At 38.7% G+C, this 18,037-nt stretch overlaps 1 protein-coding gene across 11 annotated transcripts in view; it reads right to left on the bottom strand.

Moving 5' to 3' along the window:
* C1H8orf34 (chromosome 1 C8orf34 homolog) overlaps positions 1-18,037 on the bottom strand; it is a 488,137-nt gene that overhangs the window by 320,247 nt on the left and 149,853 nt on the right. For all 11 annotated transcript variants that reach the window (XM_021165867.2, XM_021165882.2, XM_021165875.2 and 8 more), the window contains one exon: positions 17,493-17,521. In XM_021165867.2, coding sequence (XP_021021526.1) covers positions 17,493-17,521 — 29 coding nt within the window. The remainder of the gene's footprint in view (positions 1-17,492; positions 17,522-18,037) is intronic.

The raw sequence follows: 18,037 nt of genomic DNA, 5'->3' as shown, positions 1-18,037 counted from the left end.
TGAAGATTTCCAAATTAAAGGGCCAGTAAATATCTTTAACAAAATTATAGAAGAAAACTTCCCTAACCTAAAGAGATGGTCATGAACATACAAGAAGCCTACAGAACTCCAAATAGTTTGGCCTAGAAAAGAATTCCTCCTGTCATATAATAATCAAAACACCAAATGCACAAATAAAAGAAGAATATTAAAAGCAGCAAGGGAAAAATGTTAAGTAACATATAATGGCAGACCTATCAGAATTATACCAGACTTCTCATCAGAGACTATAAAAGCCAGACAATGCTGGGCAGTTGTCATACTGACACTTAGAGAACACAAATGCCAGTCCAGGCTACTATTCCCACTAAAACTCTCAATTACCATAGATGGAGAAACCAAGAAATTTCATGGCAAACACAAATTTACACAATATCTTTCTATAAATCCAGCCCTACAAAGGATAATAGACAGAAAACTTCAAAACAAGGAGGAAAACTACACCCTAGAAAGAGCAAGATATTAATCTTTGAACAAACCCAATAGAAGATAGCCACACAAACATAATTACACCACTAACAACAAAAAAATAACAGGCAGCAACAATCACTATTCCTTAATATCTCTTAACATGAGTAGACTCATTTCCCCAACCAAAAGACATAGACTAACAGACTGGATATACAAACAGGACCCACCTCTTACAGTGTTGTGTAATTGTCTTTTTTCTTTTCAACCCTTGCTCCCACCCTGGAGAATCCATTGACTGACTGAGCTGGCTTACTCAGGTAGAGCTCCAGTAAGTGGTGTACAGTGACAGATACTGTGGGAATTGATAGGACTCACAGAGGAAAATTTAAGCCGGTGGTAAGTAAACACTGTAAGAATGGGGCAAGGTAATGGTAGAATGCTTTTTGTATATATGCTGAAATATATGCAAAAATCTAGAGGAACAAAGATAAGTCAAAAACAGCTTATCCAGTTTCTGACTTTTATAGGAGAAATGTATTCTTGTTTCCCCAAAGAAGGTACAATAAGTTTACAAACATGGGAGAAAGGATAAAAGAATACTATACAATGGTCATGAAAAACTCCCATAGATGCTTTTAGCCTTTGGAGCTTAGTTAGAGATACTTAAGATTCTAGACATAAATGTCTAAATTTAGGTAAGATATTGGAAGACACAGATATTTAAAGCAAGAGGAAAGATGAAACTGTTCCATCTGCATCTCCTATTTCTGAGATTTCAGACAAGGCAGGAAAGAGTGATGAGTCTCTCAATAACAGAGATAAAATTGAGTTGGAGGAAGAGGCTGCTAAGTATCATAACGAAAATTGGACTCTGTTTTAGGATTCTCTTAAGGTTTTTTTGGTTTTTGGTTTTTGTTTTGTTTTGTTTTGTTTTGTTTTGTTTTGTTTTGCAAAGGAACATCCCGTAGACAGAGAAGATGAAACAAAAATAATTGGCTCAGCTTGTAAAAAAAAAAAAAAAAAAAAAATGAGATTCTTAGAGAACAAAAGAGCAGCAAAGGCTCAGATTCTAAGGAAGACATCCCAATAGTACAGTCAAAAATGAAGACTTTCCCTCTTCCAGTGACTTTGAAGAACAACAGAAATGAAGGGAAATGTCCTACTTTAAATCCTAGTGTTATTCTGTTATCACATCTTCAGGCAGAAATAAAACAGGCTATAGAACAAGTAGAAGCTATACAAGGATATGCTTTGCAATGCCCTGTGTTTGAAGTGCAGGATCAACCAGCTAACCCTGTTAGATACCACACTATCATTCCTTTTAAACAGCTAAAGGAATTAAAAACTGCCTGTTTTCAATATGGATCTGCTTTTTCATTCATCATAGCTATTTTATATGGTTTGTCTGCCTTGCAGATTGGAAATTCATGTTTGCGGGAGGGGAAGGATTATCTGTTCTGTAAAATGAAATTTTGTGAAAGATGTCAGCAGACAGCAGAATTAAATGCTGGTGCTAACAACCTAGTTACTTATAAGATGTTAACAGGAGGTCAATATCAGGATATTCAGAATTAGTTACAATTTAATCCTGGTACTTATCCTCAACTTGGTGCTGCTACTTGCAGGGCCTGTAATACCTTGCCTACTAAAGGGGATTTTTCTCAAGATATCTCAAAATTAAGGCAGGGACCTGATGAGCTTTTTCAGGAGTTTGTTGGTAGGTTGATGAAAGTGGCAGGTAGAGTGTTTGGAGATGCCAATGCTAGAATTCTTTTAGCAAAACAATTGGCTTATGAGAATGCAAACACAGCCTGTTAGGCAACCATAAGACCTTATAGAAAGACTGGAACTATTACAGACTATATTAGATTATGTTCCGACATTGGTCCCTTTTATGTGCAGGATGTGGCCATGGCCACCACACTACAGTGAAAAACTATACAATAAGTTTTGTTTCAACAGTCCAGAAAAAGAAAAAGGATGATTAATGGGCCTCCTGGAAGTTGTTTTGGGTGTACACAGGGAAGACATCAAATGATGAATTGTCCAAATAAAACTAAGGAAAGTAATCATGAGAAAAAATCAGGACTCTGTCCTAGATGCAGGAGAAGAATGCATTGGGCTAGTGAGGGCAGGTCTTAGACTGATAACATAGGAAATCTTCTTCCTCAGGGAAACAGGACAGGAGGCCAGCCCCAGGTCCCAAAATAATGTTATGGGGCAATACAGTTCATTCCTCAGCAAAACAGCCCTTTCAGGATCTCTTCTGAGCCACCCCAGGCAGTGCAGGACTGGACCTCAGTTCCTCCATCTACAGAGTATTAATTCCAGAAATGGGGAATCAGGCTCTTCCTACTAGAATATTTGGTCTGTTATTATCAGGGTCTGTAGGATTGTCACTGGGAAGAAGCAGTGCCACTATGGCAGGATTGATGATTGCTCCAGGATTCATAGATGCAGATTATTCTAGGGAAATTAAAATTACGATTTCCACACCTACCCATATTTCTGTCATCCAACAAGGACAGAGAATTGCTCAATTAATCCTTGTACCATTGGTTATGACAAAAAAAGTAATAAAATGTTAAAACTAATGTTCAAAGAGCAAAAGGTTCTTCAGATGCTTATTGAGTCCAAGTAATAAAAGCTGAGAGACCTGAATTAGTTTTAAGTATAAGTGGAAAAAAATTAGAGGGCTGTTGGATACAGGAGCAGATATATCTATAATCACTTCTTTTCATTGGTCTGCTTCTTGGCCTAAAACAACTACTATTACTCAATTACAAGGGATAGGGCAAAGTCAGAGTACGAAACAAACCAGTGATATCTTACATGGGGAAGATGAGGAAGGCCACCATGGATATTTTCAACATTGCATTATTTCTAATTTGTCTGTTAATTTATGGGCAAGAGATACTATGAAGGACATGGAAGTCCTTTTATACAGTCCAAACAACAAAGCTACACAACAAATGTTTGTTTGTGCTTATTTACCTAACCGAGGATTAAGAAAGCAGAATCAGAGAAAATTAGAGTCCCTTATAGTTACCCCTAGAAAAGGAAAAACAGGTCTAGGGTATTGTTAATAGAGACCATTTGATAAGTCTGCACTTCATGCAGATAAAATTACTAGGAAAAGTGATGTTCCTGTATGAGTGGATAAGTGGTCTCTAACTTCAGAAAAAATCTGGCCACTCAACAGCTAGTGTAGGAACAATTGCAAGCTGGACACATTGAACCTTATAATTCTCCCTGGAATTCACCTATATTTGTAATTTTAAAAAAATTAGGCAAGTGGGGATTATTGCAAGATTTGCAAAAAGTTAATGAAACTATGGAACTTATGGGAGCACTACAACTGGCTTATTTACTCCAGCTGCCATTCCAAAAAATATATGTAAAATTATTATAGAACTAAAAAAGAAATGTTTTTATACTATTTCTTTGCATCCTGATGATTGTAAAAGGTGTGCCTGCCTGTAATTTTAAATGAAGTGATATCATTGGGAAGTTTTGTCTCTACATATGACTAATGGCCTTATATTATGCCAAATATTTGTTGCTGCTTCAATACAAGAAGTTAGGACTTTGAATTCTTCTGAATATATTATTCATTATATGAATGATATTTTATTAGCTGACCCCTCTGAAGGAGATTTACTACAAACCTTTGTTCTTATACAACAAGCTTTAAAATCTTGAGGATTAGTTATTGATCCAGAATAGAAAAGATTCAAAGGCAATATCTTTTTCAACATTTGGGACGTCAGTTATATCCAAAACAAATTGTAGCAGAGAAAATTCAAATAAGGAAAGATAATTTACTTACTTTAAATGATTTTAAAAACTATTAAGAGATGTTAATTGACTAAGACCTCATCTTAAGCATAGCACAGGAGAATTTAAACCTCTCTTTGATATTCTTTTTTTATTAGATATTTTCTTCATTTATATTTCAAATGCTATCCCAAAAGTCCCCTATACCATCCCCCCCCCCCCACCCTGCTCCCCGACCCACGCACTCCCACTTCTTGGCCCTGGTGATCCCCTGTACTGGGGCATATAAAGTTTGCTAGACCAAGGGGCCTTTCTTCCCAATGATGGCCAACTAGGCCATCTTCTGCTACATATGCAGCTAGAGACACGAGGTCTGTGGGTACTGGTTAGTTCGTATTGTTGTTCCTCCTATAGCATTGCAGACCCCTTCTGCTCTTGGGTACTTTCTCTAGCTCCTATATTGAGGGCCATGTGTTCCTTCTATAGATGACTGTGAGCATCCACTTCTGTATTTGTCAGTCACTGGCAAAGCCTCACAGGAGACAGCTATATCAGGGTCCCTTCAGCAAAATCTTGCTGGCATATGCAATAATGTCTGCGTTTGGTGGCTAATTATGGGATGGACCTCNGAGTGGGGCAGTCTCTGGATGGTCCATCCTTTCATCTTAGCTCCAAACTTTGTCTTTGCAACTCCTTTCATGGCTATTTTATTCCCTATTCTAGGGAGGTATGAAGTATCCACGCGTTGGTCTTCCTTCTTGATTTTCTTGTGTTTTGGAAGTTGTATCTTGGGTATTCTAGGTTTCTGGGCTAATATCCACTTATCAGTGAGAGCATATCAAGTGACTTCTTTTGTGATTGGNTTACCTCACTCAGGATGATATCCTCCAGATACACCCATTTGCCCAAGAATTTCATAAATTCATTGTTTTTAATAGCTGAGTAGTACTCCATTGTGTAAATGTACCGTTTTCTGTATCCATTCCTCTGTTGAGGGACATCTGGGTTCTTTCCAGCTTCTGGCTATTATAAATAGAGCTGCTGTGAACATGGTGAAGCATGTGTCCTTATTACCAGTTGGAACATCTTCTGGGTATATGCATAGGAGAGGTATTTCTGGGGGTCCTGTTATAGTGTTGTCTAATTGTCTTTTTTCTCTTCAGTCCTTGCTCCACACTGGAGAACCCATTGACTGACTGAGCTGGATTGGTCAAAGAAGAAACTCCTACAGGTTGATACCAAGAACTGTGAACAGTAGATCAGGACTGCCAGGGAATCCAGTCCCCACAACCTAGCACAGTTAAGGAACCCACATCCCAATGTGCCTCCAAGCAGAGATTACACACACACACCATTCCTTTTCCATGATGAAAATGTTAATAAGATTATCTCATACCAATTGCATTATGTAATGGAAACAAAGAAATAAAACCTACATCATTTATATATGTTTATTTTATATGGAAAATCATGAAATTTCTGAGACAAATATAAGTTAACTTATAGCTTGCTTATAAATGTATCAAATGGCAGCTAAATTGATGAACAGAATGTTCACAGAATGACTCAGAAATGTGAACATGCCAGTTCTCCCACACACACCTAAGTAAGGCACATGCTGAGCCAAATCCACCAAAGGAACAGAAAATTGGCAGATAGGCCAATGGAAGCAAGCAGAGGGTCCACTGTTCAGTACATGGCTCTAAGAAGGTTTTTCTCCACTCGGGCGAAAAAACATATCCCAACTTTTGTATTGAACAATAAAAATTTGGGTAAATCAAATGCCTCTATTTGTGATTTAGAAAAGAAGCTTGTAGAAATTTTACAATTATCAGTACATGTAAGAATGGATTTCCTAACAAAACAACAGTGTTTCAGAAAAATGATAATTTTCCATTTAATAGTAAACACAATTTAAAATAGAATGCCAATGCTCAACATAAAATGACATACTTTAGACATGTATAACAAGACAGAAGCCCATATCTAGAATGTTTAATAAACTCACAGAGAAAAAGGACTAAAAAACAAGGCCAAAGTTACTAGCTTCCACTGGACCTCATTAAATATGCTAAGATTGTCAGTTAAGTCCATGATTTTTGCTTTTATTTTTAAAATATTTTTCCATTAATATGTGGACAGCAGAAAGCGCAGGAGAGAAAGGTATTATACTGAACTGTTGGTAGGAGTATAAATTGACACAAACACTTTATGGTAAAATTTCTACCATACTAGTGATGGTGGATACACACAAAAGGCACAGGCCTTGCTACCCGAAGGGTCCTTTTCCAATTCTGTCTCAGAGGGAGACCAGTGTTTACAATGGAAAGGAAGTGCAAACACCGTGGATACAGAACCATAGTTTTTGTAAGATATAATTGAAAAAAAATGCTTGGAGTAAAACCCCAGCTAATATATTTCAGATGTTTCTGTGTGTTCAAATTTAACTCATTCACTCTTGGAAATAATAATAGGAAAGCATGCACTTCACACCAAAAGGCACATAACATTGGCTTTCCCATTACTGATTGTTCTGATTGCCATCATTACATTGAAGCAGTATCTTCTAGTTTTTTCCAAAGTGAATGGAGGCCTTTTCTTTCATCACTAAATATCTTATGGGACTTTCAGTTGGGGAACCATATTGATTTTCTGGAAATATGAAAGTGTCATCCATTACTTTGATCATCTTTGCTGAGGCTGACCTGAATCAATCAGTAAAAGTCTGCTAACTGGTTTTCTAATTGTGTTCAATATTTACCTCATCAAATCTTCAGGTTTATATACATTGTATGTAAATGTATGTGTACATGTACCTTTTCTTTTTTTATGCACCAAATTCAAGTTGTTAAAGAGAGTGAGATAATTTCTTTGTCACAGAATACAAAGCATACACAATGAATACTGTCCTGAACAACATGATCACTAAAAAATCTAAAACTGCACAGCTGTGCTGTCTATCCTTAGGACATGTCCCTTATGAGAAATTATGATTGCTCTAAATATATGCTGTACTAAATTTCTGGCTATCTACACCACAACCTGAAATTCATTAAATGCTATAAGCACACTTCACTACCTTGACTTCTTCATTTAACTAAATATCCAGGAACCATTTCATAATATATATTCTTTCATTCTTATGGCCGTATAATCCTGTGTTAAATCAATGTTTAAATTATGTTCAGTATTATTTTAATGTATTCTTGACTGTTTTTATTCCTCCTCTACTAAAGTAATATGTTAGTTTATAATGACATGTATAAGTCTCTTCATATTTTGTCAGTGTGTCCTTCAATTAGACTGGTGATTTGAATGCGACTGATCTCCATAGACTCATATGTTTGAATACTTGGTCCCTAGATTGTGGAATATTTTGTGAAGGATTAGGAGGCATGGGCAGGGTTTGACGCTCAAATACTTGAAACATTCCCACTATGTTTTCCCTCTCTCTCTTCTTTCTCCCTCCCCCTCCCCTCCCCCTCCCCTCCCCATCTCCCTCTCCCTCTCCCTCTTCCTCGCCCTCTCTTTCTCTGCCTCCTGATTTCACTTAATATGTGAGGATTGGTTCGCTCCTCTATCATGGACTCTAACCCTCTGAAAGCATAAGTCCAATTAAATGCTTTCTCTTACAAGCTTCTGGCTGTTCTGTCACAGCAATAGAAAAATAATTCATCATAGGAAAAAGATAAATTGACCAACAAAAAACTGCCCACCAAGTGTTTATGATATTGAAACATTTCCTTCATAGTGTTTGTACAATGTTATACTCTTACCAGCAATGTGTCCATGTGCCTGTTTGCCAGATACTCATCCAACCAGCATTTAACAAATGTTGTGGTTATGTCTGATAAACATGGATTAGTATTTACATTGTAGCAAGACTAATCATTGTTTTACATAGCTAACAAGAACAAGTTTTCTGTCAACAAATTCCACATATGGTTAATTTATAATACAAATATGTGTGTGTGTGTGTGTATATATATATATATATATATATATATATATCTTAGTCTGATTAGTTTACTTATTGGCATTTATACTTTGCATGCATGTGTCTGCGTGAGTGTTACATATACACTGTTCACAGGCAGAGGCCTAAATAGGCTTTAAGGTCCCTTGGAGCTGGAGTTATAGGCATTTGTGAGATATGTGGTTGGTTACTTGGGTACTGGGTTCTGAACTCTTCTCCTCATGCAAATGCATAGAGTATGCTCAACCACTAAGCCATCTCTTGAGTCCATGGTCTCTGTTTTAAGAGTTTACCATACTCATAGGTATTATGCTTTATTTGTGAATTAAATATAAGTTGTTTTTCCTTGAATATTGTTTCCTCATCTTCAAAATACAGGTTTTTAAAGATAAAATGGACAAGAATCATAATAGCAAACNTACAACAATACATTCTTAATAATAATAAAACATACATGATTGTTTCCCCTACTATTATAGCTAGTTATCTGTTAAAAATCAAACATGTACTATCATAGCATATAAAACAATTCTACAGATTTTTGTTCTCTACTGCTTCAAATATTACATAATACTTAAGTGTGTAAACATGAGTTGACAAGAGACTCTGGAATATGGGAGGGAATTAGGACATAGGACCAATAGCAATTTATTTATTAATAATTTGCTTATGTGTATGTGTGTGTGCCTAAAGGCTACAAAGGACAGAAGATGGCATTAGCTTCCATAATCTGGAGTTTCAGGCAGCTATGACCCACCATAGCTTGTTGGGAGCCATTGAGACAACACAATTGTCCTGATCTCTGAATTGGGCCTCTCCCCCCAAGAAGAAAAGGGGATCAAAAGTGAGCCACCAACGCACCGCTCTGAGAACAACCACAGATTGTTCCAGCCCTAAGTCAGCGCCGGATATCCTGACCTCAAGATGGACCCTGATACCGCCAAGTTCCTGCTTCCCTGGGTAACTGTCTAAAGAATGTGCAATTCTATTGCCCCACCCCTCCCACTGATAAGTACCTGTACTTCCCCTTTTGCTTGTGCAATTCTACTGCCCCATCCTTCCTGTTGAAAGGCACTTCCCCTTTTGCGTGTGCATTTAAACCTTGGGCCTGGCTAATACATTGGAACCTTGATGCCACTCAGAATGTTTCTGTGTCATTATTTGCACAAGGTTCTTATCTCTCTCTATCCCCCCATTTGGTTCTTAGGAGAAGGTCCCCTCGAGACCCTCGAATAACTGGACCTGCTGGATGGGTCAATAGCTGAGTAGGAAAGCAGGGTCTTCTGCAAGAACAGCCCATACCCTCAACTGCTGAGCCATTTCTCCAGTTCTGGATCATAACAATTAAAATACACAATGATGATACAGAAAATCAAGAAAACTCTCTCCAAACAGTAACAAAAATAAGCCACAGAAATCTAAATTTGCCTTCCTGGGAAAAGTTAACAGGAAATCATCTGGTGAAAGCTGTCCTTATTTCTAAGTTGCTGTTCCCCTTCTACAGCAATCATTTTGTAGAGCAGCATCCGGTGGCCCACAGTGCATTCTGTCAGTGACAGTGTTAGTTCCCTGTCACCTGTGTAGTCAGTCTGGAATAATTTTAAAAGGTTCTCTTAGAAATCATTAACTTTTTAAGATGGTAAGATAATATAGTAAAAATATTATTTGGAGTTGAATGGTATTTAAATCTGAATTTTCAAATGTACTTTTCATATTCATAAATCTTTTCAACTATGTATATGATGGATATCACCAGAGCCAACACAGGGTTGCTGTTGGTATGAGAAGTTGTACTTTAAGGATTTAACACAGTAGTTATTCCACTATATACATTTTAATGATTTATTTTGTACTTTTATTTATGAGTATGTGTGTTGGGGGCATGCACATGTGAGTATAGGTGCCTGTGGAGGCCCGACTTTTAGGATCCTGTCATGAATGCTGGCAACTAAACTCTGGTCATGTAGAAAAGCAATATATGCATTTTTTCCCACTGAGTTATCTCTCTAGCCCTATCACCACCAGAATCTATACATATCTAATTTCCCCTACTGAGAAATTGTTTGTGGGACACCATCTGTGCTGGTTAATTAGTTTGTTTGTTTTTGTTAACTTGATATAAGAAAGGCCATCTGGGAAGAAGGTACCTCATTTGACAAAATGTGTCATAAGACTGGCCTGTGGGTAAGTCTGTGGAAAAAAAAATTTTTTTTTTGATTGATGATTAATGTGGGAGGGCCCAGGTCACCATGAGCAGCACCATCCCAGTGTAAGCAGCAGTGAGTTGTATGAAAAGTAGGCTGGTTGAGTGGAGCGAGGCAGTAGGCAGTGTTCTCAATGGCTTCTGCAAGAGTTCCTCCTCAAGGTTGATGGACTGCTATCTCAAAGTATCAGTTCCTTTTGGTCATGTTTTCCACAGCAATAAAATCAGGTTATTAGGACAACATCATAACTCTCCCTCAGTTCCTACACCATAGGAACCAATGAGAATCATTACTATCATAAAATAACTGAAATAAAATATTTTGATGGTGAAAAGTGTTACAAAACATCATAAAATGTAGACTTTAAATATGATAAATAACTGCTAAATAAGCCATGGATAGCTACTTTTCCAGCTATTATTTACCAGAAACTTAGTTAATATAAGTCTGCACAGTTAAGCAGTAGGAACACAGTTTCTGAGTGCTTCCTTTGCCCCCAGCCAGTGTTGAGCCCACTACAGAGGCTGCCAGCATGAACTCTGGAAGAGAAATTGCCTCAAGGTTTAAGTTCTAGTTTCTTTTCTTGATGTGGAACCAAAGGAGATAAAACTGTAAGGTATTCCAAAATTGTATCCCTTCCACTGGTAAGAGTTCAGATCTCAAAAACATAACATGACAGTTGTTAGGACTGCAGGCTGTAGAAGAAACATGCCCTACTCTCCACCCCACCCCTCCTCTGTGTCCCACCTCTGCTCTGTGCCCACTCCTGCTCTGTGCCTCACCCCTGCTCTGTGCCCCTCTTTGTTCTATGCCCCAACCTTACTCTGTGCCCCAAACATTAGGTATGCAACCTTTAGTAAATTCACTAATCTCACTGCATGTAAGTGTCTCACCTACCAAACTTTGCACATCACTTCACAGTTTATTATAGACTGTTAAATGGGATAATGCAGATAGATAATTGAGAGCATCCTCTGATACATACCAAATGAGGCAGGTGAAATGGCATAACCTGTGTGAAGTGCTGAAGCAACATCTAACATAGAGCAGGCACTAACTACATAGTACATTGCTATTTATTATGTTCATCAGCATGATCATGCATCTATGTAAATACTCATTGATGAAGGATTCAAGACCAGCATGGATAAGACGACAGAAGTTCTGAAGACTTTCCTGAAAGCTGTGCAGGTGCTGTAAAGTCCATTTTTCTTGAGAACATCGAAGGCTCATTCTATGCTGTGTTGTTAATAACTTCAGTGAAGTTCTTCTGACTGAAGGTTGCTCATGTTTCATGGCATATCTGGGTCTGTGCCTTTTTCTAAGAACTACTATGAAAATATTGATCTTACACATGAAACGACCAGTTCTTAAATCTGTAATAACAGCATGTAACCTAAAGTGAATACCTTGACCACGTATGTAGCATCATTCAGTCCTGTTGAATACATGCATTGTTGTGCTGCCAATCACCATGCCAACTAAGTTTGTGAAGTGATATTTTCACAGTAAGGCAATACCTATACTCATTCAACAGACCCCCTTCTTCCCGGAACCTAGTCTTGAGAACTGCCCTTGAACTTCTGTGTCTATAAATGTGGTTGCTAAATACCACACAGGGGAATCCATGTAATATTACCTTCTGTGATTGGTTTACTTCACTTAGCACAAGTGCCTACAAGTTCATTCATGCTGTGCGTGTCACAATATATCATCCTTTTGATGGATGAATAATATTCCACACTATGCATCTATTTCCCCATTGATGACCACTTGGTCATCAATGTCCTGGTAAATAATGTCACTGTGAATACAGATATAGGGGCACCTCTCACTGAACTCTAAGATCATGGTGCCCAGAATCTCTGTTAAAGGCATATTCTACTACATGATGATGAGTTTTGATTCGGTGTCAAGAGATAAAAACGATGAGTACCATGTCCTCACATAGGAGAGGACAGAGGAAGGGACAAGCAGGTACCCAAGGCCCCTCACTGAGGAGCTAATGCCATTGAGTGGTGCCTCATGACACAGTCACTGAAACAGCATTGCCATGTGATATTGTGAAGTTTAATACTTGGCACATTGACTTTCAATGTCAATTTTGAAAATACATAAACATTAAAAGTGCAGCATATGGTGAGCTTGTTTTTAATTAGTTGAAGAACTGCCAAATTGTTTTCCATAGTGGCTGTTTTGTTTTATATTCCCACCCAAACTCTGGCATATGGTAATTATACTTTTAATTACTTAAAGAGCTGCATATTGTCTTCCATGGTTCCTGCCTTCATATTCTCACCAAAAATGATGTACAGAGCCCCAAATTCTCCATGTCTCCACTGACACCAACACTTGCCACTTTCTGTCTGTTGTAGTAACTATGCTGGTGCTTTGGATGATGGTGGCACATGGCAGCTTTGCTTTGAGTTCTTCTAATGGACAGTGACATTCTGCATCTATTCACGTCACTTGCCTGATTTTAACCCAGTTGATGCTTTGTGTTATTGGACTTTGGGACTCTTTACTTACTTTACTTACTTACTTTATTTTGGAGGACACCATTGATCAGGGTGTGATTTTTTTTAACTTTTCTCCATCCCCATAAACAGCCCCCTCACCCCATAACTACATTCCTTGTTATACAGTGTTTAAGGCTGTTTTTGAGAACACTATTGAATGCATGATACAACAAAGGGTAAATGAGAGATGATCCTCTTAAGTCTGGGCAGGAGGCATGATGGATCCCCAAACTGATGTTTTGCTTTGATCTTGTGGGTGGTGGTGACAGTGAGACCCACAGTTTCCTTGTGTGGAGGAAAAGCACAGAAACTCGGTGCCACACTGTGGGAGGTCTGTCATTTGGTGCCACACTGTGTGGGAGGTCTGTGCTTTCCTCATGTTCTATTCCCTTTAAAAGTTTTTTTTCCATACATATTTTTAATATTTCATATTTTCAATATTTAGCTGTGCTTATAAATTTGTTTTAAGGGGAAATTCATGTCATTTTTAAAATAGTTGCCATCTAAATGAGGGACAATGAACCAGCATTTATAAATAATTCCTGGCAGGAACAGGACATGGTACATATTTCTGAAATGAAAGACTCAAGAGTCAGTCCCATGCTGATTGATATGGGTGGTTTCTTCTTTTCAGACATACAGATACACATAGTGTCTGATCAGAAGACACATTTCCATGAAGTCACTGTGTGCTCTTAGGCATATTCAAGAATGACTTAGAAAGGCTAGATGGACGGCCAGGAACATGAAAACAAACAGACTTTACCACCTAGAGGCATTGTCTTTTTGACCCCTCTTACTCCTCTAGGCTTTTGTGAGTACAGTGTAGCATCTGAACAGCAAAGAGGAAAATTAAGCATGAAGTACAGGTGTGAGGCATAAGACCGAAAATGAATTTTAGCCTTGGGCATAGGTACATAGTTTGGCAGGCTGCAGAAGTTCTAGGAAAAACTTCCAGGCAGATTCTGCCTGTTTCCTCTGCTGACTCATCTTAAGTAGAACATCCTAGCATCAGAGACTGAGAAAGCAGTTGATCTGGTCGCTTTTTCCAAGTGAAAAGTATAAAATGTGAGGGGGGCAAGAAAAGTAAGAGAAGGTGGAAGGGCCACAGCTTAGTTACTAGAGGGCTTGAATGCCAGGATCAATGCTAGCACACACAAACCAGCGTTAGTAATGCATATCTGCATTTCTAGGGCTAGGACTGTGGATGCGAGTGGATCAGAAGGCCAAGGTTTTACACAGCTTAACAGGGTGAGTTCAAAGCTATCCTGGCCTATGTGAACCCAGTGTCAGGACAGACAGACAGACAGACAGTCAGATATGTATTTAGATTCTAGAAGGCATACCTGAACAGGACTGGTTTGTCAAAGTTTTGTAGTATTTCTTTTTTACGGGAAAGGATTTCTAATATATGTACATATATTATGTGTGTGAATGTACTTATGGGCAGAAAAGAAGGCATGAATTTGGAGAGTGGAGAAGATTATATGGGAGGAGTTCAAGGAAGCAAAGGAAAGGTAGAAACATTATGATCATATTAGAAATTCTTTCCCCTAAAAAAGAACTACTGTAAAATTTTAAAAAATAAAATAAAAATAAAAAGTCTTGTATTTACAGGTGTCTGAACTTGGATCTTTTTTGGGTCAAGAAAATTCAAAACTGTGAGTTTTATGGCCACACGGGGGTGCTGCGGGACAGTGATGCTTCCACGCGACTGGCAGCGGATCCAGGTCTTCTTGAAAGCCTAGGATCCTCCCCACCCCCACCCCCATCCCCGCTCCTTTAATATCAAATACGAACCGCATCAAGATGAAAGTCATCAAGATTTTGTTCACTGACAAAAAAAATCTTTTAAAATATCTTTTCAAAAAGAAAAATTACTGTTTTCCTCAATTGAAATAAGCATTGTAAATTTTCATGAAGTTTTCAGAAACAAGTATTAGATTAAGTGACTAAAATGAGCACTGTTGTGTAAATTTGTGGATTGGACTACCCTTCCCTGCCTCCTCGCCCAGTACTGAGAAGAAAGCGTGTGGGAAAGGATATGCATGGGAGGTGGAAGGCACCTGACCACGGGTCAAGGCAGACCTAAGTCACTCTCTTGAGATCCAAATCCATTTCAGTGAAGACATAACCAGAGCAGGGCTGAACCTGAATCAGTTGGTTGCCCACATGTGGATCCAAGTCCCCTATCTGAGCTGCCTTGCCTGGCTTCAGTGAGAGGATGGGGGCTGGGGAGGGGAGTGTTTGTTACATCAGAGGGGAAGGCTATCTCTTCTCAGAGAAGGGAAGGGGAGCTGTGTGAGGGTGACTGGGAGGAGAGGGCTGATATTGATATGTAAAGTAAATTAATAAATTAATTTAAAAGAGATTAATAAGAGAGGGGGGGGTCCTTGAGCTCAGCAGTAAAGTACAACAATGTCACCATTACTCAGGAGGAGGGGAGGTGGGGCAAAGTCAGTGAAAGCGCCACACATTCTTAGTTACAGTTCAGGTGGCCTGGTTGTATAGGGGAGCATAGAGGAAGAAGAAAAAAAAAGGCAGGAATCTGGAAGAGCAGGCCACAGTGTTTAAGTTTTTGCAAATTGTGAACATTGTTCATGACCTAGGAAAGCAAGGAATGAGGGAGGAGAGAGAGAGGGAGAGGGAGAGAGGGAGTGGGAGGGAGAGGGATGGAGACAGGGGGAGAGGGGGAGGGAGGAGAGGGAGAGGGAAGGAGAAAAGGGGATAGGGAGAGAGGGAGGGAGGGGGAGAGGGAGAGGGAGAGAGGGAGAGAGGGAGGGAATGATGACAGACAGATGGAGGGAGGGAAAGAGGGAGAGAGAGAGAGAGAGAGAGAGAGAGAGAGAGAGAGAGAGAGAAACTAGAAATGATGGACAAAGGTGGGAGAGTGCACCTGGCTCTCCCTCCACTTACTGTTCTCCACAACCAAGGCCTTATCTTGCAGAATTACCATACATAGCTATTTAACTAGGTTTAAAACACCACGATGGTTACTGACAGAAACCTTGTCAAAGAGTATATCCAGACTTTTGGGTTTGTTTTTTTTTTTTTTCAGCGACTCAGACAGACATTTTTAAAATATCAAAGTTGTATTACTATTTGGTATGAACAATACCATTTGTACTTTTGTACTGTTCTTTGCTATTTTTACATGTTGTGATGTATATAGTCTCAATCTGTGCAGCTTTTTATCAATGATGGCTCTCTCCCTGTCATCCCTTTCTAACTACATTTCTAATGCCAGATTTCTTCCATCCATAGATGAAAATTGTAGTATATTAAATGAAGACAGGGATAGGAGAATTCAGCAGCTTTCAACTGTTTTCAGTATAAAAGAGGTTTATAAGATGCAAAGACCTCTTCTTCGGTAATATTTTGTTTTGGAAAATAAGGTATTTTTCATTGATATGTTGTTTTGAAAATGCAACAACTTTACTTAATACCACTTAAAATAATAAACACATAAAATTTTATCTGTTTTAATTTCTCACATGGCAAATATTGCCAGATAGAATGTGCATGAAGTCAACATCTTTAGTGACCTCTGCAGTACTGGTGAGCTATAAGGGTCCTTCGACTAAAAGACATTAGATCCAGATGACTCACAAGCATGTTGTTTGAAACAGATCTGCTCTGTGAGCACCAACTGTACAAACATGTTTAATAGACAGTTCAAAATGAATACACACAAAGAGAACTCTTCATAACAGCCCAACTGTTCCCAACTGTTTCCAGGTCACTGCAGTTTGAGCAGAAGCCAAATTTCACAACTCAGGAGTCACTGCCTGACTTCTGTGACTGCAGAGCCCCCAGGGGCGGTGAGTGCTACAAGTGTTACTGTGAGGATATATATCCAATCTACGTATCTCTGTTCACACTGCTCCCATTCGTGATATATATCCAATCTACGTATCTCTGTTCACACTGCTCCCATTCGTGATATATATCCAATCTATGTATCTATGTTCACACTGCTCCCATTCGTGATATATATCCAATCTACATATCTCTGTTCACACTGCTCCCATTCGTGATATATATCCAATCTATGATGTTCACACTGCTCCCATTCGTGATATATATCCAATCTATGTATCTCTGTTCACACTGCTCCCATTCGTGATATATATCCAATCTACGTATCTATGTTCACACTGCTCCCATTCGTGATATATATCCAATCTACATATCTCTGTTCACACTGCACCCATCACCCTGACAGGCAACTGTCACAGTCCTTCAGACTAAACCAAGCAAACAAAAATCATTAATGAGGAAGGGTAGGGGTAAAAAATGTCAATTTCCTTCCATATCGTTACCATCATGGTTAGCATCATCATCATCACTATGGTTACCACCATCAACATTGCCATCATCATAATAGTCATCATTATCGTCATCACCATTATCATCATTATTTTCCATTAAGAATTATCAAAGTGTTAATATATTATAACCAAATAAACTATCTTGGGACATTTTGTCTGTTTCAGAAAAAATAACTGAGAGGTGGGTTCAAACTTAAGTCCTGCATTTAATCATTAGATACAGAGCTCAGCTTACCTTATCAAGTTCATCTGAGATCGCGATACCTGGGATTCAAAGAGATTTACAAGATAGTTTTAGAAGCAATCCTTGATAAGCTAATGCTACAAACAACAAAAATTCTAGAAATAAATCTAGTGTGTTACCTATTCAATGTTGTGAATTTTACTTGGTTCTTTTAAAAAAAAGTTATGTCCATTCTACATATGAAAGCATATTAGGAAATAAACTCAATGATATCTGTCAGGACCTGCTGGTGCTTCACACTAAAGGAGGGAAAAGCAGGTGTTTCCTGAGGTTCTCAGAATCAAAGCCAACTTGCAAGACAATCATAGAGATGCTTGTCAACTCTGTCCGTCCCCTCAGACACCTTAATTACTTTTGTTTTCCTTCCTTCCTTCCCTCCTTCCTTTCTTTCTCCTTCCCTCTTTCCCTCCTTCCTTCCTTCCTTCCTTCCTTCCTTCCTCCCCTCCTTCCCTCTTTCCCTCCTTCCTTCCTTTCTTCCTTCCTTCCTTCCTTCCTTCCTTCCTTCCTTCCTTCCTTCCTCCCTTCCTCCCTCNCCT

Source organism: Mus caroli, chromosome 1 (assembly GCF_900094665.2).
Source record: "Mus caroli chromosome 1, CAROLI_EIJ_v1.1, whole genome shotgun sequence".
In the NCBI taxonomy this organism is placed as follows: Eukaryota; Metazoa; Chordata; class Mammalia; order Rodentia; family Muridae; genus Mus; species Mus caroli.
The sequence above is the reverse complement of the archived record's forward strand: the minus strand, read 5'-3'. Positions and strand labels throughout refer to the sequence as shown.